This window comes from Dendropsophus ebraccatus, chromosome 2 (genome assembly GCF_027789765.1).
Source record: "Dendropsophus ebraccatus isolate aDenEbr1 chromosome 2, aDenEbr1.pat, whole genome shotgun sequence".
NCBI classification, from domain to species: domain Eukaryota; kingdom Metazoa; phylum Chordata; class Amphibia; order Anura; family Hylidae; genus Dendropsophus; species Dendropsophus ebraccatus.
The window spans coordinates 129,184,145-129,211,170 of record NC_091455.1 but is presented as its reverse complement, the minus strand read 5'-3'; the positions used below and the strand labels follow the sequence as shown (position 1 = coordinate 129,211,170).

Sequence of the window (27,026 nt, the reverse complement as noted above, 5' to 3'; positions counted from 1 at the left end):
GAATTAGGAGGCGTGACAAGATTTAAAGTTGCTAGTTCACTGACGTTTTGTTTAGCAAGTACCAAGTATCTCTGCAGAATATCTGTGTATCTTTTAATTTTCACATCATCAGGCATGTCGTTTCGATGTAAAATGTCAGCAATTTCGCCATCGAGACGTAGTATCACACTCTGACGTATGTTGTTTGCGGGTGTGACGCCCTGACTTATTTTGTTGAGCTCGTGTTTGGGTACCAAGTACATTTTCTCCGCATGATTCATTATTTGTTAAAGAGTAGACTGCTTATTAACGGAATTGCAAATCCCAGTAACGGGCCTATGAACCCTCCAGACTGAATCACTAAGCGCTTCTTTTTCTTTATGGCCAATGTTTTATCGCTCAGCCTCCTTATAGCCTTACGCCACTTCTTTAGTATATTTTTCTGGCGATCTTTCAGAGGTATCTTTCCTTTTAAAATATTTAAGGCTATTTCAGCTATGGAGGCTATTAAATCAGAGCTCGCGTCACGCAAAATAGATTTTCTGACCGCCGGAGTGGATTTCACCAGTGTTTTTAAGAGAGTCCAATTACGGCGGATCCTTTCTGACATCTTGTCAGTACTATGTACAACTGATAGAATGCACGCCTCATTGTAAATTTCACTTTTTTGAACTATGTTTCTTCTGAATATACACAGCCGGTAAAGCTGGTGGGAAGAAACCTGATCTTAAACGAAGCTGCTCGGGGGTGTTGGCTCTTAAATCCACAAGCAGATGGCCATAAGCGTCTCGCGTTGCGTCCTCAAAAGCTTCTAAGAAAAAATGTATTTTCCCGGGGTACATTTGTCTCGCTAATGTTAAAATTTGCAATTTATCACGTGGGTTATTAAAGAGAATCATGTACTTGGTATTCAAATTGATCGTTCTGCTCTTTTTTCCCTGACAAAATATGTTTTGCACTAGATACAATATACTGAGGTTTCTGTGATGGACGTACTTGGTAAATGCTTTCTCTATTTCACTATTTTCACTAGCGCTCTCCATGAGGTCATCAACAATAGTCAAATTCACCTTGTCAGGGGGAAATAGCTCATCGTCTATGAAAGTCTGAGGGAGTCCTTCAATAAACCTAATGTTGGGAAAAGAATGAGACAAGTCATCGTACAGTTTTTGCCAACACGCATAAAACCAAACAATATTATCGGGTTTGTGTGATAAATGAGTCCCTGAATTCTGCAACAGCTGTTTTACAAAATAACTCTTGCCGGAGTTTGAAGGTCCGGCTAAAATGCATGAAAAAGGATGCTGTAAGCGGGTATCCATAATGTTAAAATTCCGTGTAATATGTGACGCCTACAAAAAGTTGTTTAGTGTCGCTCACCGCTTGCTAGTCGTGCCTGTTAGGAGCGTCGGTTATCCGGGGCTTCTTTAAAAAGGCCGGCTAGGACTTCTGAAAAAGACGGTTGTAAGTGTGTGATAATTGACTTTAGAGACCAAATGGAAGGGTTGTAAAATCGTCTAACATAACCCTCTTTGTATAAACACAACGTTGCGTTTTGCGCAGTGGCCGCGTTTCAATGTTAAATTGCATTTTGTTTCTAACAATGCCGGACTGCTCAATGGTTATACATTTTTGAGTATCTGTTGCATTGTCTTGGCGATAGGCGAGAACTAAATCCTTCAGACTGTCAAAATTAATGGATTGCGCATTAGACACGTTCAGCGTAATGCCCTTTACCTTTAAGACTGTTTTTCCAGAATTCAGTTTGTATCCGTAGGTTTTTGGACCCGCAGATACAAATTCTGTGATGTATGTGCCTGTGGGAATTTCACTGGTTAGCTCCCCCAAATAATCACCTAAAGGCGGATTCCAGTCTCCTTCCCGTTGTACAAAAATCACAGAATCAGTGTTGTGATAAAGGCATCTGTCTTGCAGTCTGTCCAGAAGCGAGTAAAGTTCTAATCTGGCATAGGCGGTTGTGAAGCAGGCTATAAAAATGTTTGTATTTTTGTTCAATGTGTGGTGTCCTTTTGTGTATTTCCAATTGATAGCGGCTGTCTCGTCATCTATAAAATTTAATTCAGTAACCTCGTGGTAGGGGAGAAAGACATACTGAAAGAGCTCCTCTGGGTTATTCACAATGCTAGTACACGGTAAGTTTGATCTCTGAGCAAACTTTCCCCATAATGAATTAAGGAAAAGCTTGGAGATCTGTCTTTTGGCCGGATTTACGGCTATATTCTCGGCCTGTAATTGCACATCCTCTCTTTCAAGAAAAGCGTCGATGTATTGCTTTTTCTTGGTATCATCCGTGCACCAACTAGGGAAACCTGAGGCCTCTTGCTTATCCCTGAGATGTAATTTAATGTACGGAGCAAACAGATTATCTGTGGTGTCGGGAAAATGCCATACTTCGTAGACGTGTGCGATTCTGTACCCTTTTTCCAAGGCCATCTCGAGTTCTATCGTGCACCATGTACCCGTCAGAGATCGTTGTTCATCGCTATGCATACAGACGGTCAGCTGTGAATCTGTAGCGCATGTGAAGCATAGAGGGAACATTAATTTTTTGTTAATTTTTACCGGCAGGACAGGAAAAAACAAATCTCTCGGAGGATAGACCTTCACTTTTGCAATGCCAAAGTAATTTTTTATATACCTGAAATTGTCATAAATGATGGTGGGATGACCTGAGGGATATGTTTTTGTTTTGTTGACAAAGGGGTACAGACTGGTAAAATCGTAGTACTGTATAGTCTCCCCCACAGCCGGTTTGTGATAGAGTTTGACTGCATTTGTTCGGCCTCCATAAAGCGCATCACGAGGATCTAAGGCCTCTGGGAATTGCATTTCAAGAAGAAATGATTGGAGATTTGTGTCTTTCTCAATCAGTTCATTCCATTCATGTTCCCACATCAACCGTACAATGAAGCCACAACTCTGTAGGTAACGCTTTTTAATCAAAAAAAGTGTAATGAAGCTGCCCGTAGCTGGTATTTGTCACTTTATTTGTGTCTTGCTCGTTATAACATATGGGGCAGCCATGGTAAAAGCATCCCTGAAATTCAAAAGCAATGTGCTGACCGTCAACATAAGCATAGCCGTCTAAAAAATATTTCCCCACCTGCTTCTCTCCACCCCTCAATGCGTGTTGTATATTGATCTTTTCAGCGCGTGCAACGTACATAAGCCATTGAATAGTGGGTGTTGAATAGCGTTTTTGGGTTTTGTGATAATTGTCCGCCGGTACAATGGCAATGGTATTTTTTGGAAGAAACTTAAATCTGTACATTGCCATGCATACAGAGGCCAGAGTGATGAGCTGAAAAGGATCAACACACTGAGTTACCTCAACATTTTTCTTTTGTTGAGGACAGTATTTTGTAACTTTTTTCCTAGTCACTCCATCACTCTGTCTCTGTAACGTTCACAGGCCTGTCTCAAGACAACAACATCTTGATTACAGTAAGCTTTCAGTTCAGATTTAAAATCAAAAGTTTTGTTTTTTTGTTCTTCGTACCATTCCATAAATTCCTTTTTGTCACCAGGCATCATGTATTCAACGCCATAATACTCAATAGCTGGTACAGGGCCCGCGTAATTTTGATTCTCTACGGTGTTAAAATAGTGTGGAAAGTGTCCCTTTGAGTCTGAAAATCCCATAGCTTGAGGCATTTTACTAAGTTTCATGGGTATAAAATTTAAAGAATCTATAAATCTTATACGCAAATCAGGCAGAGTAACACACATCAAACGACCTCCTTGGGTAACCATTTTGACTTGCAACTTTTCTCTAATCAGTTCTTTAATAATAAAATAGGAATCATATCTGCCGGCATTGTGAGCTATAAATGTATATCCAGTGAATTTACCAGAGGTAAAGAAACGAACAAACTCCTGAGCACATGTCTCACCTTCAAATTCCCAAGAAGAGTCTCCGTACAGTGTAGTGGCATAAACGTAATTTGGTATGTGTGTGCCAGTCTCCTGCATACACTCAAAGTCATAAAATATGTACAGATCAGAGGTTGCCTTTGCCTTGTATCGCTGCATGTAGCAGAGATGATTATCAAACCTTGCTAGCTGAACATTGCACACATTGCACCGCAATCCACCACACATATGACCTTCATCCCTATTGACCACAAAACGACAGCACCGATCACAAAAAGTCTTAAACCTACAGAGTGCCGGATCATCTCTAGCTAACTGTATGTGCAATTGCAAACACTCACGCGAGCGACAAAATACACGACAGGTTAAACACCGCGGCTGATCTCCTATCACTTCTGCACAAGATACCCTTTGCCACTCAGTTTACCAAGGGTCTGAAATAGTGATCAATACTGGGAGGCCTTGTGCTTATATAGCATGTAACACAGACCAGATCCTGTGACCAATTTCTTGTAGGTGGAGCTTACACGCCCTCTGACGTATAGAATTCTAATTAGACACAACCCTGATTACCAGTCATTCTTTTAACAGATTTATATAAATTTATGTAACTCATAAATAAAATTATAAATAACGGTTACCAATATGTAAAGGCATATCACATCTCATGATTCGCTCGTGATACGAACATGGCATGTACGCAACCTGAAAAGATACTAAAAAAACACTATTATAATCCTAAAGAGGCTGGTTCATTCGGTGGTGTTGAAAACTTATACAGATCTGTTAAGAAACACGGAATAAACAGAGAAGCGACGCGATCGTGGCTGAGTCAACAAGATGCTTATACGTTGCATAAACCTGTGAGAAAAAACTTTGTGAGAAACAGGATTTTTGTTTCGGATATCGATGCACAATGGCAAGCTGATCTTGTTAGTCTCATCGAATATTCAAGAGACAATGACGGAATAAAATACATTTTAACAGTGATAGATGTACTATCAAAATATGCCTGGTGCGTGGTTCTGAAAAACAAGACGGGTCCTGCGGTTGCTAGAGCCTTTGAGCTGATCTTTAAAGGGGATGAACGTGTTCCACAAAAGTTACAGTCGGATCGTGGACGGGAATTTATGAATAATTCTATGAGGCGCCTTTGTAAAGATTACAATATTCATCATTTCTTTACTTCAAACACAGTAAAAGCCGCACTAGTAGAGCGTTTTAATCGCACATTAAAAACTAAAATGTGGCGCTACCTCACAAAACACAATACTTTTAGATACCTAAATGTATTACAGGATCTAGTATATAGTTACAATCATACTTATCACAGTACGATTCAAGCACGGCCCGTCGATGTGACAAAGAGTAACTCCTTAAGAATATGGAAAAACATTTACAGTTCGAGTCTGAGCGTTAAATCTATTAAGCCTAGGTTAAAAACTGGTGACCACGTACGAATCGCTCAGTATAAGGGGACTTTCAGTAAAGGCTACGAGCAAAGTTACACGGATGAGATTTTTGTGATCAACAATGTCAACACAAAATTCCAAAAACCTCTTTATAAACTCGCTGATTTGTACGGAGAACCCATAGAAGGTACATTTTATAACGAGGAAATTCAGAAGGTTCCTGAGAACGAGGACCGTGTCTACAGAATAGAGAAAATACTGAAGAAAAAACGTAACAGGGGTAAAACGTATTATTTTGTAAAGTGGCGGGGGTATCCCGCTAAATTCAACAGCTGGATAGAGGAAAAGCAGCTGACTAGTGTATAGGTCATGGAGTCCGGCTCATTTTATATTACGCTACCTAGTAATTCATCATCCAGATTTTACCCCGAAAACACAATTTCGACCTACACAACTAAATTGGCAAAACCCGTTCACCTTTCCGGCCCCTATGAAGTTGCTTTGACAGAGATACAATACCCTCACACCTGGTATACCCTTGGAAATCAAGAAGGAGCATTTTTTATGGGAAAACGAGATGGAGAACTAAAGGAATATTACATCAAATCCGGTTTCTACTCTAGTGTTGGTGAAGTGGTAAAAGTCATCAACGAAAAAATCGATAATTTGAGATTAACAGAAGAACCCTTTAAATTACGATTTGACCAGATAAAAAGAACCGTATTTGCAACTGAATCGCAAAACCTGCAGTTTGCGCCCAGCGATAAGTTGTCCCGTATTTTAGGGCTACCAGGTTATGTTGAAAACGCCACAGAACCTAATTACTCTGATAAGAAGACTTTTTACGCAGATATAAAAGCTGGATTTTACACATTATTTGTGTACACCGATATAATACAGCATCAGCTGGTGGGTGATAGCTATGTACAGCTTTTAAGAACCGTCGAGATCAGCGGACAACACAACGAAGTTGTTACCCTACACTACACAAGACCGGATTACATACCGTTGTGCAAACAGCACTTTGATTCTATAACCGTTTCGATTTTGTCGGATCAAGGTAATCCTGTTAAATTTAGGTACGGGAAAAGTATCGTGAGATTACATTTCAGACCGTGCAGGGAGCTGTCACGCTAAAATGTTGTCCCAGAGAGTTTACGGCGACCCCGCCGTTTATGCCCGCTATTATTCCCTTCAAGCGGGTCATGGATTAGAAGGCTTCCGTGGTGATGAATACATGTATGGCGCCGGTCTTGCGGGTCTGTTTAGAGGACTTTTTCGTCGCGCTGTGCCTCTTTTCAGAAAGGGTATAGAACTTGTAAAACCGCACGTAAAAACAGCTGCCAGAAACATTGCTAAAGATGCCTTCACAAGCGTATCAACGGCTATCATGGATAAAATAAATCAGCCTCCGAAAGAGCGGCAGGCCGGCGATGGTCTCGTTTATGTAACAAAAAAGTCACGTAAAAGAAAACGTAATTTCGATACATCATTCCCGCCCTTGCTCATGAATAAGACTATAGCGCGCAAAAGGCGCAGACGTCAGAAATCAGTTAGACGCTCAGCGGACGACATCTTTTAGAGGAATATCATGGCCTTCATACACGACGGATCCGTAGAGTGTGCAAAATCGGAACTGGATATTTTTGATATTCCGCCCACACAAACGAGTATAGAAAAATCGCTTTTTGTAGAGGTTCAACCTATTGCGGCTCTGGCCGACAATGCGCCGCTGGAATTCTTCATTTCAGGTAGCGGAGAATATTATTACGACCTGAACAACACCCTCCTGTACATAAACTGTCGCATTGTCAAACAAGACAACACAGCGATAGCCGACGGGGCTCGTGTGGGTTTTATAAATTACCCCATAGCTACGCTTTTCAATCAAGTGGACATTACCCTGGGCGACCGACTTATTTCACAATCGGATAACCTTTACAGTTACAGAGCTTACATCGAGACTATTTTAAATTATAGCCCACAAACACTGTCATCTCAGTTTACAGCCGGATTATTTTACAAAGATTCAGCGGGACACCACCACGACAGAGCTCTTGCTGGTGAAAATTCAGGATTCATCAAAAGAGCACGGACAACGGCGCGCTCTAAGCCTGTAGAGCTTTTAGGACCAATTTTTGGAGATATATTCAATCAACCCAAACTCATACTCAACGGCCTGGACCTTAAAATCAAACTGACCAGAAATAAAGATACATTTAGCCTGATGTCAGCCGAAGCAGAGCCTTTTAAAATACAGATCCTGCAAGCGGCTCTCTATGTAAAAAGAGTACAGGTTTCACCGGCTGTCAGAATAGGCCACAGCCAAGCCCTTCTGACGTCTACGGCCAAATACGCCATTGATAGAGCCTGCTTAAAAGTATACAGCATTCCAACAGGAACAAGAATTACAAATCATGAGAATCTGTTTCTTGGTCAAATCCCTAAAACAGTAATATTAGGTTTTGTGGACAATGAAGCCTTTAGCGGGAGCTACCAAAGAAATCCGCTATGTTTTCACCACTACAGCATAAATCATGCGGCTCTGTACCTGGACGGACAACAGATACCTGCAAAACCTTTTCAGCCAAATTTTGAGGCTGAATTAGCCATTAGAGAGTACGCCGCCCTCGCACACATAGCGGGTAAACAAAAATCTGATAGCGGGCTAGCGATAGACCGCGAAGAATTTATGAACGGCTACACATTTTTTGCATTCGATCTATCGCCGGATCAAGAGCCGGGCGGTCACTTTTCCCTCATAAAAACAGGAAATTTACGCGCCGAGATACGCTTTGCAGAACCAACACCGCACACCCTGAATATGATTGTTTATGCAATAAATTCAAACATATTAGAGATAAACAATAGAAGAGAAATACTCAATGACTATAACTAAAGATGAATAATCTACAGCTCACGAATATAGCTAAATCCGATCCTTATATAAATGTCTTATTTGAAGGCGTATTTCCGTGTGATTTTCTACCATTACAGCGTGTTCTTCAGAGGCCCGCGGCTTACATAGTGAACACGGACGAGTCGCAAAAACGAGGGCGTCACTGGATATTAATTGTATTGTGTAATGATAAGAAAGCGATATTTTTTGACAGCTACGGGTTCTCCCCGGATGCTGAAATATTTCCCAAAGAATTTTTACAGTTCTTAAAAAGGAATTGTGAGACATACACATATCAAAATATTCAATTGCAAGATACTTCCAGCTCTTTCTGCGGACATTATTGTCTTTTTATACTATTTCATTTGGCTAGGGGTATTTCTTACAAGAAAGCATTGCATTTCTTTACCAAGGATTTTAAACAAAATGACCATATAGTAGATGTGTTTGTGAAGAATAAGCTGGCTTGTGTAAAATTAGGATGTACATCGTGTTTAGTTTTTAAACAGGAGTGCTTTCCTCTATGTATAAACTGATAAAACATTATATACCTACAATGTATTTCTTCTATCCTCTGCTGATAAATTTACATCACAGATTATTATCTACACTGTGCCGCTGTGATGACATTCTTTTACAATACTATCACGAGGCTTTAAGTACAAATTCTTTGCTGCTCAAATGACTTTATGGCTTATTATCTACACTGTGCAAGACTATCACGAGACTTTAACTACAAACTTTACAGCCATTCACACCTTAATTTTGCAGATGACCCTGTATGAACTGTCTTAATTGTTTAATAACCACCCTTCGAAACAATGTGCTATTACACAGTAAAATAGTGACTCATTGTGAGAACTCACATGTATGAGAGTCCCAAGACTTTTAACAAAATTAAGACCTTTAAGACAATTAACCCTGTGTAACCCCACATGTTACGACTCCTTTGAAGAAATACAATATATATCTGAACAAAATTATGACTTTTTAAGGTGAATAGTGTCTCATTGTGAGGCCGGTCTTGTGTGTGAGTCACAAGACTTTACTTCTGTTGTTTATATCACAGTCATACCATTTTTGTACTTTTCTTCGCTTATTTTAACTTTTACAAATGTAACTTTATGAACAAAAAACATTGCTTATTATACGAATATTGTATACATCTTTTTATTCAATAAAGCTTTTAAACTTTTATCGCCTTGTTTGATTTTTACGCCTAATATATACACTGTGGGGTATATAGGCTATGGGATGTGGGGACATGTCCTGGCATGTCTCAAGGCCTCCCTATTACAACAGGATATGGGCGTGTACTCAGACCCCTCTCAGAAGACTGTAAGCTAATTCACACACTTCGCTTCAAGACAGGGATTTGTACGGATCTCTCTTGCTATTATATCTGCTACAACTACACACACACAGAACCATGACTGGGACTTGAGATAAAGGTTAGTCATTTTATTAGGGTTACCCGATATGGGCGATAAGCAGGGTGCATGATATAATCTGGGGGATGTTTCATAGGTTTTGATATGGGAGGGGGTGGAGACGTATCTGTCATACCAGATACGTCACATGCATGTGGGACAGGGTTAACAGCGTGGGAAAGTGGGCGGGGGATGCGTGGGAAAGTGGGCGGGGGAACTGTCACTAGGGCTAGAGGGGGCGGGTTGATGGCAGGAAATGGGGGCGGGGCTTAGGGGGAAAGGGGGCGGGGCACCTGTCACTTTTGAATTGACATAATAAACTGATGTTTCACTACTACTGTCATTTCAAGTAAAAGCGATTTTAAGAAACTCTATAATAGGTTTTATTAGGCAAAAAAGCCTGTTTCTGTACTCAAAAAGCAATTTCCCAGCCTCCCCCCTCACTTCTTATTTGTGTATTATCAGGCAAATCCGTCTTTATTACAGAGAAGCCAGTGAAGACGGGTTCTGCTGTGTCTATTATATCCCTATGAAGGGGGGAGGGGCCGAGGTACATGAGGGAGCAGGAAGAGGAGACATGAAGGTCAGCTGTTTGTAGACTGTCTGGGCACCTAAACCGCAGGATTCTGGTGTCAGAAAGGTCAGCAGTTTTCTAGGAACTTTCTGAGAGAAGATTGCAGGGTGTTGTGCTGTGCAGGACTCCTTCGTACTCACTCACTCCTCTCAGCCCCTCCCCTCTCCATAGACACATAATGGACAGAGAAATCCTGCTTCTTTTAAAGTCAGGGGGGGAACTAGGAAAACAGCTTTTTCAGTACAGACAGAAACTCTTTTGGTAAACCTATTACAGAGTTTCTTAAAATCGCTTGTACTATAGATATTTATTGTTTTCAGAAAAATTACCCTGAAATGACAGTTACACTTTAAAGGGAACCAATCACGGCGAAAATCCACCTAAAGATAAGGAAACGTGCCCCCCTCCATCAGTCAGTAATCTTACTTAGAAGAACTCCCGCGCTGTATGTAAATTTCCACCAAGTAGTCATGGTGGGCGGAATCAGTCACCGATCCTGGGCGTCTGGAATCGTTGTATTCACGTCCAGAGGGGCGTGATTGAAAGGTCTGCGTTCAATCCACATGACGCGGCGCTTGCGTTCCACGTCGGTGGCGCGCCGACGTCATCTGCACGCAGCCGCAGCAGTCTGCGCATTTTGTCGGCATCGTCTTCCGCCGTACGACCAGGACCGGTGACTGATTCCGCCCACCGTGACTACTTGGCGGAAATTTACATACAGCGCGGGGGTTCTAAGTAAGATTACTGACTGATGGAGGGGGGCACGGAGGGTACAGGGGGATTTTGGGAAACGTGCTGGGTGATGTGCCAGCACGTTTCCTTATTTTAGGTGGATTTTCGCCGTGATTGGTTCCCTTTAAAGTTTGTTTTTATAGCACCCTTGTATCCAGCACGCTCTACATATAATAAAGGAATTACATATAGAATGTAATATAGAATAAAGGAAACTACAGTACATGAATAGAGTAACTGACAGACTAGTATATTGGGAGAGGGGACCCTGCCTGCGAAGGCTTACAATATTCAGATATTGTCATGATATTACCTTCATAGCATTAATTTTGTGACCTACCAGTGTTTGTCGTATCATATGTGCTGTAAGGCTAGATTTCAGCTAAATATAATATTACAGGACAACCCCCCACTGTTATCCGTCATTGGGGAGTTAGTCAGACTCCCTACTGAATAATTACCTAGATGCTTCTCCTGCCAAGCAGCTCCAGGTGTTTTCTCAGCTTAAAATGTGCTAGCTAAAGGCATGACCTGCTGATGACAACACTGGAACCCTATGCGTTAGCTAGAGCTAGGGCTGGATCATGGATTTCTGGGTATGCATCTGTGTCTTTTCTTTCTATTCTCTCGTTGTGGAGAGGGCTATGAGGGGAACTGGGGGAGAAAGAGTTCCCAGCTAATGGTCTTTATCGTCTGTGTTTGTAAGGGGAATGATTCTCAAAATAAATACAGTATATATTTAAAATCACCTTTTATAGAATGTTATATAAAACCAGATATATACATCATAACCATTATGTTATAGTCTGTAGGGTTGTTTTTTCTTTGCAAGCAGAAACTGTATGAATGATTGTCTGGGCAGGAGGATCAGATTCCTCTGCACTTTATCTCTGTATGTAGAAAAGTGGTGCCATTTATATTTGCTTTGGTTTTATAAATAACACTTTTTATAGGACTATTGTGACTGTCTGGATCATTGGAAAGCTAGGTGCTTTCACAGATAAATGGGCTATCTGGTGATGATAACATTTACTGTATTAGTGTATATATACGGCATATATATGCCTATTCATATAGCATTTTATACTAGTATAAGTTATTTGTTTAATATGCTTCATTAATATTAATATAAAAAAGCCTGAAATCAGTAATTCGGTAAGTCTCTGCTCTAAGCCTCTTTGATATCTGCATCTATTTCTGCCATTCACCTGTGCCATTTAATCTTTTGCCTGGTAAGATAATCTTCCCTGTGGATTTCCAGCCTGGCATTGTCTCTAAAGCATTGTTATCTTGGATGCCCAAAGGTCATTACAGGCTGCATGTATCCCAGGTAGATCCGCCAATTGCTAGGCAGGCAACAGGACCCTTATTTGTTCTAGCATTTAGTAATAAGGGTTAGGTTACACATCAGTTCTCTTGGTGACACAAACAACATTAACATGTATAATGGGAAGCTTCTGCTGTAAATGTCTTATCAGATTCACAAGGAAAGGAATATGACTGTAATTATGACCACCTTACTGTAGATATGCTCTTACATGAGCAGCGCTGTCACATATCCTTCTATATTAGGGAATAAGGCTAGGTTCACATCATGATTTTGCAATCCGTCTCACTGTATCCGCTTTGGAAAATGCACAGAAAAACGTGGTCAACCATGTTTTTGTGTACGTTACACAATGTTTAAAAAAAAAAAAAAAAGGATCCGTTTTTTGATCAGGGTTTTTTTTTTTATAATGTAATTCAATGGAAATTGGATTAAAGTGTTTTTATAGAACATATACATTAAATGAATAGCAAAATTGTGATGTGAAACTAGCCTTATCTGATATTTAAATTAAACAATTAAGTATTTGTCTAGTACCATCTTAGGCTAGGTTTACACTGCGTTTTTGCAATCCGTTATTTGCAAAAAACGCATGCATTTGTGTGCATCCGTTTTGATCCGTTTTTCCATTGACTTGCATTGTTAAAAAAAAAAAACACAGATCTGTTTTTCTTTTAACGGACACAAAAGTAGGGTCAGCTACGTTTTTGTGTCCGTCAAAAGAACGGATCCATTTTGATCCGTTTATTTTTTCCATTGACTTCCATTGTAAAAAAAAAAAAAAAAAACTGATGCACACAAACGCATCAGTTTTTTCACCCGTTTTTGCAAAAAAAAAAAGGATGGAAAAAAACGGATTGCAAAAACGCAGTGTGAACCTAGCCTAGGGCTGGGCGGTATGCCACAAAAATACCGATACCGTCACTGGAGTCGGTTAACCGACTTCAACTTGGCCAGGACGTTTTTGCGGTATTTTTGTATTTCTGTGTCCCTGCGCCGTCCTGTCAGAGCCCCTCGCACACACACGAGCGGCCTGGCACCAGCGCTGGTATCAGAGCGGGAGGTGGAGGAGCAGCAGCAGGGTCCAGGTGAGAATGCTTCCCCCCCCCCCTTTGTCCAGTTCAAGCGACCCCCCCCCCCCCCCCTACCCCCCCCCCCCCCCCCCGCCCGTCCCGTCCGCGCACCTGTCCGCCCTACCCACCTGTCCGGTCCGAGGCTCCGTCTCGCTGCACCTGTCCTGCCAAAGCGCCCACCACCCGTCCGGTCCGGCGTCCCTGCACACTGAGGGGACTACAGGAAAGCCGCCGCCAAGTGCTGCTGTGACATGGCCGCGTCCGCGTCCATGTCACAGCAGCACTTGGCAGCGGCTTTCCTGTAGTCCCCTCAGTAACAGTACAGGACTGTAACATAGGAGGAATGTGCTGCAGCAGGCAGGATAAGTTATAGGAGACATTGCTGTGTGTGGCATCCTGCCTGCTGCAGCCCATCCATTTCTTCTATGTTACAGCCCTGTACTGAGGGGACTACAGGTCCCAGCATACACCTCCCTGTGCTCCCTGTACAGTAATATACACCCCAATCGCTCTCCTCCCCCCTGTATAGTCATACACCCCAATCCCCCCTGTATAGTCATATACCCCAATCCCCCTGTATAGTCATACACCCCTATCCGTCCCCCCTGTATAGTCATGCACCCCTATCTGTCCCCCCTGTAAAGTCATACATCCCTATCCCTTTGTGCCCCCCCTGTATAGTCATACACCCCTATCCGTCCCCCCTGTATAGTCATACACCCCAATATCCCCTGTATAGTCATACACCCCTATCCCCCCTGTATAGTCATACACCCCAATCCACCCCCTGTATAGTCATACACCCCTATCCTTATGTGCCCCCTGTATAGTCATACACTCCTATCCCTATGCACTCCCATGTATAGACCTGTACCCCCATCCCTATGTACCTCCTGTATAGTCATACACCCCTATCCACCCCCCACCCCCATATAGTCATACACCCCTATCCCTATGTGACTGTATACCTATCACACCTAGCCCTATAGGCTGTATACCTGTATATACATGTCCAGGTCCCCTAATAATGACAAATAATAATAATGATAATAAACTAACCACAGGTTGTTGCAAAAAGGGGCGTGTCATAATTATCGCTGAATTATCGTTACCACGGCTACATGTGCGACAAACCGTGATATTGATTTAGGCCAATATCGCCCAGCCCTAACCTAGCCTTAGGGCAGTGTGTGACAGTAGTTTTTTTTCCTACATTAACACCTATCGGGTACCTATTCTTTATTTCAGGGTTCAACTCCTCCTATGACTGTATTCAAAGGAAACAAACGGCCATACCAGAAGGACTGTGTGCTGATCATCAACCATGACACTGGGGAATACGTCCTGGAGAAACTAAGCAGCAGCATACAAGTGAAGAAGACAAGGTACAGCTCAGTAGCCCTGCTCTCCCTGGGGTACAGTGTTATGACAAAATTGTATTACAATAATGGCCCCATCCATCCTTTAATATTTTTTTATGCTTATTTAAAATAAAAACTGCAGTGTGATTGGTTGTTAGTTTTCATATATCTATCCTACATGAACCACACTTAGGAGGGGTTTACTAGTATATCTCCCTCAGAGCTATTCAGAAGGAAATAAGGAGTTCAATTATCCCAAGGCTGTTGGTCTTCCCTAGAGGCAGCTGCAGGCATACAGAGGTGTATCATTTTACTTACAAACCTTGAAGTATTTAGAGGAAACAATAAAAACATAGAATTAACGCTTAGAAGACCCTGCCAATTTTCATTTTTGCGCTTTCGTTTTTTCCTCTTGGTGTATATAAGGCCATAGCACTTGCATTTTTCCACCTAGAGACCCAGGTAAGCCCTTATTTTTTGCGCCACTAATTGTACTTTGCAATGGCAGACGTAATTTTTGCCTAAAATATGCCTAAAAAACGAAAAAAAAATTATATGTGTGGTGAAATTGAAAAAAATACACAATTTGGCTTTTGTTTTTACGCCGTTCGCCCTAGGGTACAACTGACATGTTATCTATGTTCCTCAAGTCAGTACAATTACAACGATATGTAACTTGCATAACTTTTATTTTATTTGATGGCTTTTAAAAAATTAAAACCCTTTTAAAAAGAATATATGTTCGGTAAAATTGCTCTATTACCGTGCTTATAGCGCTTTTCTCTATAGTCCTTTGGTCTATGGCGCCGTGTGAGGTGCCATTTACCGTGTAAGATCAGGAGTATGATGATTTAATGGTTCAGGCGAATACGCATGTGGCGATACCAAACGTTTTTTTTTATAAAATGGGAAAAGGGGGGTGATTCAGACTTTTATTAGGGGAGGGGATTTTTTTTATTAATGAATATATATATATATATATATATATATATATACACATATACACACTCACCGGCCACTTTATTAGGTACACCATGCTAGTAACGGGTTGGACCCCCTTTTGCCTTCAGAACTGCCTCAATTCTTCGTGGCATAGATTCAACAAGGTGCTGGAAGCATTCCTCAGAGATTTTGGTCCATATTGACATGATGGCATCACACAGTTGCCGCAGATTTGTCGGCTGCACATCCATGATGCGAATCTCCCGTTCCACCACATCCCAAAGATGCTCTATTGGATTGAGATCTGGTGACTGTGGAGGCCATTTGAGTACAGTGAACTCATTGTCATGTTCAAGAAACCAGTCTGAGATGATTCTAGCTTTATGACATGGCGCATTATCCTGCTGAAAGTAGCCATCAGATGTTGGGTACATTGTGGTCATAAAGGGATGGACATAGTCAGCAACAATACTCAGGTAGGCTGTGGCATTGCAACGATGCTCAATTGGTACCAAGGGGCCCAAAGAGTGCCAAGAAAATATTCCCCACACCATGACACCACCACCACCAGCCTGAACCGTTGATACAAGGCAGGATGGATCCATGCTTTCATGTTGTTGACGCCAAATTCTGACCCTACCATCCGAATGTCGCAGCAGAAATCGAGACTCATCAGACCAGGCAACGTTTTTCCAATCTTCTACTGTCCAATTTCGATGAGCTTGTGCAAATTGTAGCCTCAGTTTCCTCTTCTTAGCTGAAAGGAGTGGCACCCGATGTGGTCTTCTGCTGCTGTAGCCCATCTGCCTCAAAGTTCGACGTACTGTGCGTTCAGAGATGCTCTTCTGCCTACCTTGGTTGTAACGGTTGACTATTTGAGTCACTGTTGCCTTTCTATCAGCTCGAACCAGTCTGCCCATTCTCCTCTGACCTCTGGCATCAACAAGGCATTTCCGCCCACAGAACTGCCGCTCACTGGATGTTTTTTCTTTTTGGGACCATTCTCTGTAAACCCTAGAGATGGTGTTGCGTGAAAATCCCAGTAGATCAGCAGTTTCTGAAATACTCAGACCAGCCCTTCTGGCACCAACAACCATGCCACGTTCAAAGGCCCTCAAATCACCTTTCATCCCCATACTGATGCTCGGTTTGAACTGCAGGAGATTGTCTTGACCATGTCTACATGCCTAAATGCACTGAGTTGCTGCCATGTGATTGACTGATTAGAAATTAAGTGGTAACGTGCATATATATATAATTTTTTTATTTTTATTTTATTTTTTTTACACACATACTAGAAGTCCTGCAGGAAGAGGTGGCGCTGACTGTAGCTTCCTATGTGATCCTGTGCTGATGCATCATGGGATTGATAGAAAATCTGAAAGGGAAAAAATGCAGTTTGAAATCTTAAAGTCAAAATAGTGGTTGTTTATACATCACATGACCCTGGTGCTGTGATGAAATTTAGAGCCGGGCTGAAATAGATGACACTGCATGAATAGTGAGAAATCCGCTGCGGATCCGTTGTGTGTGTACCCTTAGGGCAGTGTTTCTCAACTCCAGTCCTCAAGACCCACCAACAGGTCATGTTTTGCGGATATCCCATACAACGAACAGCTGTGGCAGTTACTGGTGCACTGACTATAATTATATCACCTGTGAAATCCTTAAAACATGACCTGTTGGTGGGTCTTGAGGACTGGAGTTGAGAAACACTGCCTAAGGGCCCTATTCCACTGGACGATTATCGTTCAGATTATCGTTAAATCGTTCGAATCTAAACGATAATCGTTCGGTTGAAATGCAGTTAACGATTAACGACCGAACGAGAAATCGTTGATCGCTTTATAAGACCTGGACCTATTTTTATCGTTGCTCGTTCGCAAATCGTTCGCGTTGAATAAGACATCGTTCGGTCGTTCGCAATAGATACGAATGCAATAGCGAATAAATAGCGAAGAAAAAACGATCGCAATTACGATCATAAGTAACGATTATCGTTCAATGGAAATGAGTGAACGTTTTCAGGTCTTTCGCAATAGTGGTCGTTTGCGATCGTTAATCGTTAATGATATGCAAACGATAATCGTCCAGTGGAATAGGGCCCTAAGGCTTCATTCCCACTGAGCAAAACTAGCGGAATTCCACGGCGGAATTGTCTGCTGCGGAATGCCGTTAGCCTCCCTCTCATAATGGGAGTCTATGGGAGGCACACGCTCCTTCTTTGTCCGCACTGAAGAATGTACAGGATTTGAGCAGATTTGATGGCGCAGATTTGAAGTTGCAGATTCAATGCAAAGTAATGGTGCGTTTACACAGACAGATTTATCTGACAGATCTTTGAAGCCAAAACCAGGTACAGACTATAAACAGGGATCAGGTCATAAAGGAAAGAATGGGATCTATCCTCTTTTCAAATTCATTCCTGGCTTTGGCTTCCAAAATCTGTCAGATAAATCTTTCTGTGTAAACGTACCCTAATGCTAAGTTTACACGGAGCGATAATTGGCCCGATTGTACAATTAACGATTTCGAAGTACAGATTTTTTTTTATAACGATCAGCGTTTAGATGGAACGATATATCGTACAGAAAATTCGTTTTGCGATCGTTTTGCGATCACTTAAGCCTAACTCACACATAGGTAAAATCAGTGAACGACTGTTTACACTGAACAATCGGCAAATTTTTTTGCGAACGACGATTTAAGAACATGTTAAAAGATCAAAATGAACGATTTATTGATCGTTCGCCGCGTTTACACGTACGATTATCGTTCGAATCAGATCGTTATCGCGAAAATTCGCCCGATAATCGTTCCGTGTAAACGTAGCATTATGCTAAGTTTACACGGAGCGATAATTGGCCCGATCGCACGATTAACTATTTCGAAGTAACGATTTTTTTTTTTAATAATCAGCGTTTTGCGATTGCGCGCCCGCAGCCCGACCCCCTGCTCATCCGCAGCCCGGCCCCACGGTCAACCGCAGCCCCCTGCGCCGCTCCAATAGCGCCACTTAGCCCCGCCCACAACGACACAGTTGGCCCCGCCCCCTTGGCGGCCATTGGTTGGCTGACGAAAAGGGGTGGGGTCTAGACCTTTCGGCCTACCTGTTCCTATGGCCGACAAGGGGGCGGGACCAACGGTGGTGTTGTGGCGCTAATGTCGCGAGGCCCCGCCCACTTAACACAATCTGCAGTTGATAAAAGATGACTTTTTACTTGAACAAGCACCATGACGTATGATATAAAATAAGGTATGAAAAACGCTAAATTTACCCATTACACCTGTGTGGAGGTGACAGTGTCACTTTAAATTAACATTACAATTAGTTGAACATGTGGCCTTGATTATGATTATTAAACAATTATTATACCACGCCCCTTATGCTGTAAATAACAGACACACAATTATAAACAGCATGACAACGTCTTGTAAACCATTATTTGTAGACTTCCAGCATGCCATGACAGCCCAGTGGGGGGGAAATCGCTACCTCCATTTGGCTGTGCACTCCACCCATCTCTTATGGGTGTTTTGAATAGACCTTGGATCCTGCATGCTCAGTTTGTAGGTTATAGGCCCTATTACAGGGAGTGATAATATGCCCAATCGGCCCAATTTAGCATATTATAGCTCCGTGTAATAATGACAGTGATCAGCCGAAGAATCGATCATCGACTGATTGTTGTCTGTCACCTGTGTTGAAAAATCATTGCCCGCCGACCGCACATTGCTACGTGTAATAGTGGTGCATACCCGATGGCTGGTGACATTGTAAGCAAAATAAAAAAGTATATACTTACTTGTCAAGGGTCCCCTAGTGTCCTGCAGCCTTTACCACATGTTTCCTGCTGCCCACAGCCGCCTCTGGAACTTCTGGCCCTATATCTGTACTGACAGGCTGCTCAGCCAATCACTGGTGTTGCCAGTGATTGATTAAGCAGCATGTAACTGAAGAGATGGTGCCAGAAGAGTCAGAGGCGGCTTCGAGAAGCAGGAAACGTGGAGTAAAGGCTGCAGAACACTGGGGGACCTTGAACATAAGTGTATACTATAATGTGAAAACATACATTGCTAACTGTGTCCGTGCAGACCTTGCTACACGATCGTTGAGCCGTGTAATAGGCTTAGTAAGTGAGCACCGATCTAGCAGATCAGCGATTGCTTATTCGGCAAATCGGGCCTTGTAATACAGCGACCAGTATTAACCCAATTAAAGCCAGTTCCAGTATAAGACCAGGTCTGAGGTCACCTTATCGTGGTGAGAGGGTACTATTTGATCAGATAGTTTGCTAAGAACCTCAATTCCTTAAGCATTTTTTACCCCCGTTTTGCTGCAGGAGACGAGCTCCAGCGAGCTCAGGCAAGCACTTCCCCTGGCTCATTCTATCGTCTCCTATGACGTATCAAAAGTTTTGTGAAGTTATAGTAACTAGAGATGATCGAACAGGGCCGAGGTTCAGGTTTGTACGAACCCAAACCATCGGCATTTGACTCCCGCTGCCTTCCTGTTCTGTGGGAAAGGTGGAGACAGCCCGAGTACCTCCTGGAACACAGGGATGCAGGCTATTACCTAGCCTGTATTGCTGTTTTTCAGGCGGTACTCGGGCTGTCTCCACCTTTCCCATGGAACGGGAAGGCAGCGAGAGTCAAATGCCGATGGTTCGGGCTCATACGAACCTGAACCTTGGTCCTGTTCAATCATCTCTAACAGTAACACTAACTTTTTTGATCCCTAACAGTCTGCTGTGATTGCCCAGGGAAGCAGCTATCAATTGTTCATTTATCCCTCAGCCACACTACACATTTATTAAATCCTTCAGTCTAATGGGTGCTAAGCACATAAATATACAGTGTTTGTCTTCATGCTTTACAGGGCCGAGGGCAGCAGCAAGATTCAGGCCAGAATAGAGCAGCAATCTGCCCGATCCTCCCAGCCGTCTTCACAGTTTAAAACACCATCAAAACCTTCTGCAGGCCCTAAAACTTCACCCCTGAAGGATCATCCATCCCCTGAACCTCAGCTGGATGACATTAAAAGGGGTAAGAGGACATACTTGTGCACTGGTCTCTCTCTGCTCTGATAATTATTTCATACCATTATTTTACGTTTACTGAAAAACCTTTTTTGTATACACTTCTAAATGCCAATATTGTACAATAGTGATGGGAAATCTAGTTCATTTTGGGGATTAGTTCACAATGATCTAGTTCATTTGAAGCAGTAGTTCAGAAGATTGGCTTATTTAGTTCAATATATCTCTGGCTCTGGGAGACTGATAAGAGGTCCCTAGAAGCAGATCTTCTCTATTACACTTGGAGCCTTCAGTGCTGGCTGCTTGAGATATGAGATATTGTAGGAAAATGATCCCATTTTATTAGTTACTATTTTTGTAAATGCTACCACTTATATAACAAGCTCCTAGTGTCATACTGAGTTCTGCAAAATCATAATTTTATATGCTATTTAATTTACAAATGACTGTTTTTTTTGCTTTTATTGCTTTTTATGTGCAAAATCCTAGGGATTATATATATATATATATATATATATATATATATATATATATATGTTTGGAGACAGTGCTAGAAGCTTTATTGCATTTGTCCCTTTAAAGGGGTGGTACTCTGGCAAAAAGTTTTTTTTTAATTTGAAATCAACTGCTGTCAAAAAGAATATTTATTTCCAAGGCTAATAATAAGACTGAATTCTCCTCACAATAGAGCTGAGAGCGGAGGTGGAGATTATTGAGCAGATGAGCAGCAGCAGTGGCAGCAGCTCCTCTGAATCCGGAAGCTCTTCAGGGAGTGATGATGACAGCTCCAGCAGCGGTGGAGAAGATGACACACACACATCACCCTCTCAGCAGTACAGCAACAGAACACCCATCTCCAATGGCACCAACAGACCTCAGGGAAGTAACCAGCTGATGAATACACTTAGTAAGTAGAGCCCCCTGCTGTTCCTTCAGTCACATGAAGTTTTCTGTATGCACCTAGATGCTCCAGTCCACTAAAATATATGGTGCAGCAGCAGCTGGCCATGTGCCGTGCAGTGAAATCTACACCTGCTCCAAGCTGGCACAGATATCTGCTATGATTTAACACCAGGTCACTGGCCTGAATCATAGGTTTGTGTGGCCATACCGCTTTTATGTCAAAAGTGAATGGACTATGAACACACCGAATGTTTGTCACTTTTTATGACAGTTCATTGTGGAGTAAAGCCATAACAAATATCTACCAATATGTATAAATAGACACGTAAAGAAAGCATTGTGTTTATATTGGAGATTATTAGTAATCCATTTTGATTTGAGACAAATGACAAACTAAAAATAATTGTTGATTGTTTTATTCTTGTTTTTAAGAAAAACTGAAAAAGAGGGAAAAAAATACTCTCACTTTAAATAGCAGTTTGTTTTATTAATCATATGAAAATTTGTATTTGGTTCTCTACAAAGCTAGAAAGGCATACTATATACAGTGTGATGAGGAGTGGAGAGTGAGAGCGATTCAGTGTACTTAGGAGTGGGGAGTGAGAGCTATACAGTGTAGTCAGGAGTGGGGAATGAAGGCTATACAGTGTAGTCAGGAGTGGGGAGTGAGAACCATACAGTGTAGTCAGGAGTGGGGAGTGAGAGCCATACAGTGTAGTCAGGAGTGGGGAGTGAAAGCTATACAGTGTAGTCAGGAGTGGAGAGTGAGAGCTATACAGTGTACTCAGGAGTGGGGAGTAAGAGCTATACAGTGTAGTCAGGAGTGGAGAGTGAGAGCCATAAAGTGTAGTCAGGAGTGGGGAGTGAGAGCTATACAGTGTATTCAGGAGTGGAGAGTGAGAGCTATACAGTGTAGTCAGGAGTGGGGAGTGAGAACCATACAGTGTAGTCAGGAGTGGGGAGTGAGAGCCATACAGTGTAGTCAGGAGTGGGGAGTGAGAACCATACAGTGTAGTCAGGAGTGGGGAGTGAGAGCCATACAGTGTAGTCAGGAGTGGGGAGTGAGAGCCATACAGTGTAGTCAGGAGTGGAGAGTGAGAGCTATACAGTGTACTCAGGAGTGGGGAGTAAGAGCTATACAGTGTAGTCAGGAGTGGAGAGTGAGAGCCATAAAGTGTAGTCAGGAGTGGGGAGTGAGAGCTATACAGTGTACTCAGGAGTGGGGAGTGAGAGCTATACAGTGTAGTCAGGAGTGGAGAGTGAGAGCTATACAGTGTACTCAGGAGTGGGGAGTAAGAGCTATACAGTGTAGTCAGGAGTGGAGAGTGAGAGCCATAAAGTGTAGTCAGGAGTGGGGAGTGAGAGCTATACAGTGTATTCAGGAGTGGAGAGTGAGAGCTATACAGTGTAGTCAGGAGTGGGGAGTGAGAACCATACAGTGTAGTCAGGAGTGGGGAGTGAGAGCCATACAGTGTAGTCAGGAGTGGGGAGTGAGAGCTATACAGTGTAGTCAGGAGTGGGGAGTGAGAGCCATACAGTGTAGTCAGGAGTGGGGAGTGAGAGCCATACAGTGTAGTCAGGAGTGGGGAGTGAGAGCCATACAGTGTAGTCAGGAGTGGGGAGTGAGAGCCATACAGTGTAGTCAGGAGTGGGGAGTGAGAGCCATACAGTGTAGTCAGGAGTGGGGAGTGAGAGCCATAAAGTGTAGTCAGGAGTGGGGAGTGAGAGCCATACAGTGTAGTCAGGAGTGGGGAGTGAGAGCCATACAGTGTAGTCAGGAGTGGGGAGTGAGAGCCATACAGTGTAGTCAGGAGTGGAGAGTGAGAGCTATACAGTGTACTCAGGAGTGGGGAGTAAGAGCTATACAGTGTAGTCAGGAGTGGAGAGTGAGAGCTATACAGTGTACTCAGGAGTGGGGAGTGAGAGCTATACAGTGTAGTCAGGAGTGGGGAATGAAGGCTATACAGTGTAGTCAGGAGTGGGGAGTGAGAGCTATACAGTGTCGTCAGGAGTGGAGAGTGAATGCTATATACAGTGTACTCAGGAGTGGGGAGTGAGAGCTATACAGTGTACTCAGGAGTGGAGAGTGATAGCTATACAGTGTTGTCAGGAGTGGAGAGTGAGAGCTATACAGTGTTGTCAGGAGTGGAGAGTGAGAGCTATACAGTGTTGTCAGGAGTGGAGAGTGAGAGCTATACAGTGTACTCAGGAGTGGAGAGTGTGAGCTATACAGTGTACTCAGGAGTGGGGAGTGAGAGCTATACAGTGTAGTCAGGAGTGGGGAGTGAGAGCTATACAGTGTTGTCAGGAGTGTAGAGTGAGAGCTATACAGTGTTGTCAGGAGTGTAGAGTGATAGCTATACAGTGTTGTCAGGAGTGTAGAGTGAGAGCTATACAGTGTAGTCAGGAGTGGAGAGTGTGAGCTATACAGTGTACTCAGGAGTGGGGAGTGAGAGCTATACTGTGTAGTCAGGAGTGGGGAGTGAGAGCCATACAGTGTAGTCAGGAGTGGGGAGTGAGAGCTATACAGTGTAGTCAGGAGTGGGGAGTGAGAGCTATACAGTGTTGTCAGGAGTGTAGAGTGAGAGCTATACAGTGTTGTCAGGAGTGTAGAGTGAGAGCTATACAGTGTAGTCAGGAGTGGAGAGTGAGAGCTATACAGTGTACTCAGGAGTGGGGAGTGAGAGCTATACAGTGTAGTCAGGAGTGGGGAGTGAGAGCCATACAGTGTAGTCAGGAGTGGGGAGTGAGAGCTATACAGTGTAGTCAGGAGTGGGGAGTGAGAGCTATACAGTGTTGTCAGGAGTGTAGAGTGATAGCTATACAGTGTTGTCAGGAGTGGAGAGTGAGAGCTATACAGTGTAGTCAGGAGTGGAGAGTGTGAGCTATACAGTGTACTCAGGAGTGGGGAGTGAGAGCTATACTGTGTAGTCAGGAGTGGGGAGTGAGAGCCATACAGTGTAGTCAGGAGTGGAGAGTGAGAGCTATACAGTGTACTCAGGAGTGGGGAGTGAGAGCTATACAGTGTAGTCAGGAGTGGAGAGTGAGAGCTATACAGTGTAGTCAGGAGTGGAGAGTGTGAGCTATACAGTGTACTCAGGAGTGGGGAGTGAGAGCTATACAGTGTAGTCAGGAGTGGAGAGTGAGAGCTATACTGTGTGCTCAGGAGTGGGGAGTGAGAGCTATACAGTGTAGTCAGGAGTGGCAAGTGAGAGCTATACAGTGTAGTCAGGAGTGGAGAGTGTGAGCTATACAGTGTACTCAGGAGTGGGGAGTGAGAGCTATACAGTGTAGTCAGGAGTGGGGAGTGAGAGCTATACAGTGTTGTCAGGAGTGTAGAGTGAGAGCTATACAGTGTTGTCAGGAGTGTAGAGTGATAGCTATACAGTGTTGTCAGGAGTGTAGAGTGAGAGCTATACAGTGTAGTCAGGAGTGGAGAGTGTGAGCTATACAGTGTACTCAGGAGTGGGGAGTGAGAGCTATACTGTGTAGTCAGGAGTGGGGAGTGAGAGCCATACAGTGTAGTCAGGAGTGGGGAGTGAGAGCTATACAGTGTAGTCAGGAGTGGGGAGTGAGAGCTATACAGTGTTGTCAGGAGTGTAGAGTGATAGCTATACAGTGTTGTCAGGAGTGTAGAGTGAGAGCTATACAGTGTAGTCAGGAGTGGAGAGTGTGAGCTATACAGTGTACTCAGGAGTGGGGAGTGAGAGCTATACTGTGTAGTCAGGAGTGGGGAGTGAGAGCCATACAGTGTAGTCAGGAGTGGAGAGTGAGAGCTATACAGTGTACTCAGGAGTGGGGAGTGAGAGCTATACAGTGTAGTCAGGAGTGGAGAGTGAGAGCTATACAGTGTAGTCAGGAGTGGAGAGTGTGAGCTATACAGTGTACTCAGGAGTGGGGAGTGAGAGCTATACAGTGTAGTCAGGAGTGGGGAGTGAGAGCTATACAGTGTAGTCAGGAGTGGAGAGTGAGAGCTATACTGTGTGCTCAGGAGTGGGGAGTGAGAGCTATACAGTGTAGTCAGGAGTGGCAAGTGAGAGCTATACAGTGTAGTCAGGAGTGGAGAGTGTGAGCTATACAGTGTACTCAGGAGTGGGGAGTGAGAGCTATACAGTGTAGTCAGGAGTGGGGAGTGAGAGCTATACAGTGTAGTCAGGAGTGGAGAGTGAGAGCTATACTGTGTGCTCAGGAGTGGGGAGTGAGAGCTATACAGTGTAGTCAGGAGTGGCAAGTGAGAGCTATACAGTGTAGTCAGGAGTGGGGAGTGAGAGATATACAGTGTAGTCAGGAGTGGAGAGTGAGAGCTATACAGTGTACTCAGGAGTGGGGAGTGAGAGCCATACAGTGTACTCCGGAGTGGGGAGTGAAAGCTATACAGTGTAGTCAGGAGTGGGGAGTGAGAGCTATACAGTGTGCTCAGGAGTGGGGAGTGAGAGCTATACAGTGTAGTCAGGAGTGGACAGTGAGAGCTATACTGTGTGGACTTACTGTATGTATCTACCTTGTAATGTAATTTTTCTTTTCTAGGACATGACTTACAGCTGAGTGAATCCGGAAGTGACAGCGATGACTAAGAAGAAACCATCTTCTTGTATATATTTTATTTGATTATGTATATAGAAGCACTGATGCCCCCCAAAACTCAAGCACTGCAGTAGTATAACAATATACTGCAATAGTTTTTTTAGAAGGTAGTAAATGTTTACATACATATATCTACATACGTGTGGGCACTTGAATCCTCTTTGCGTCAGACATATGTTAGAGTTAGCATATCTTCGCTTGCTATAGTGGAAACACAAAGTTGATGAGCCCTGTGATTCTTTGGGGACAAATGTTGGCAGTCTCCAAAAATGGGCAAATCCTAATCTTTCACATTGTATGCTTAAATATAAGCGAAAACTAGTGTTTTAACAATTATTAATGTAGGAGAAAGTTGTGTTTGCTCCATGTATGTATATATGCATAGACGAGGTATAAACCATTTTTAAAGTTATTCATGCTGTGGTACATCTTGTGATAAAATAGTAGTACAAGAAGCAGTAGCTTTTTATTAAGCTTTTTTTCTTTTTAGTTTAAAGGGGTAGTGCGGCGTTTCAAAATTATTTACTTAATTATGTCATCTTTGGGAGGCCGGCCGAACCGCTCCAGCCGTCCCTCATGCCCCCTATGCCGCGTCATCAGCTGCTCAGCTGCGATTGGCTGAGCATATTTGTACTTGATTGTCGAGGCATGATAAGATTTGTAGGATCACAGCAGCCGGAGAGCCACTGGTTGAGGGACATTATCTTAATTCCAGAATTAGAAAAACATAGCTGATTTCTTCCAGAAACAGCGCCACTCTTGTCCTCAGTCTGTGTGTAGTATTGCAGCTTAGTTCCTTATAGAGCTAAAATTAGGCTCCCCTCCTCTAGGCTGTGCTCTCCTGCTGTGTAGTGAGTCTGTGCATAAGATGGCTGAC

The 27,026-nt window shown here is 43.1% G+C and overlaps 1 protein-coding gene across 1 annotated transcript in view; it reads left to right on the top strand.

Moving 5' to 3' along the window:
* The window catches only part of EAF1 (ELL associated factor 1), a 41,942-nt gene extending 15,381 nt beyond the window's left edge, over positions 1 to 26,561 (top strand). The window contains exons 3-6 of the mRNA XM_069958322.1: positions 14,569 to 14,705; positions 20,503 to 20,669; positions 21,351 to 21,569; positions 26,093 to 26,561. Coding sequence (XP_069814423.1) covers positions 14,569 to 14,705; positions 20,503 to 20,669; positions 21,351 to 21,569; positions 26,093 to 26,139 — 570 coding nt within the window. The 3' untranslated portion in view covers positions 26,140 to 26,561. The remainder of the gene's footprint in view (positions 1 to 14,568; positions 14,706 to 20,502; positions 20,670 to 21,350; positions 21,570 to 26,092) is intronic.
* The last annotated feature ends 465 nt before the right edge of the window (positions 26,562 to 27,026 follow it).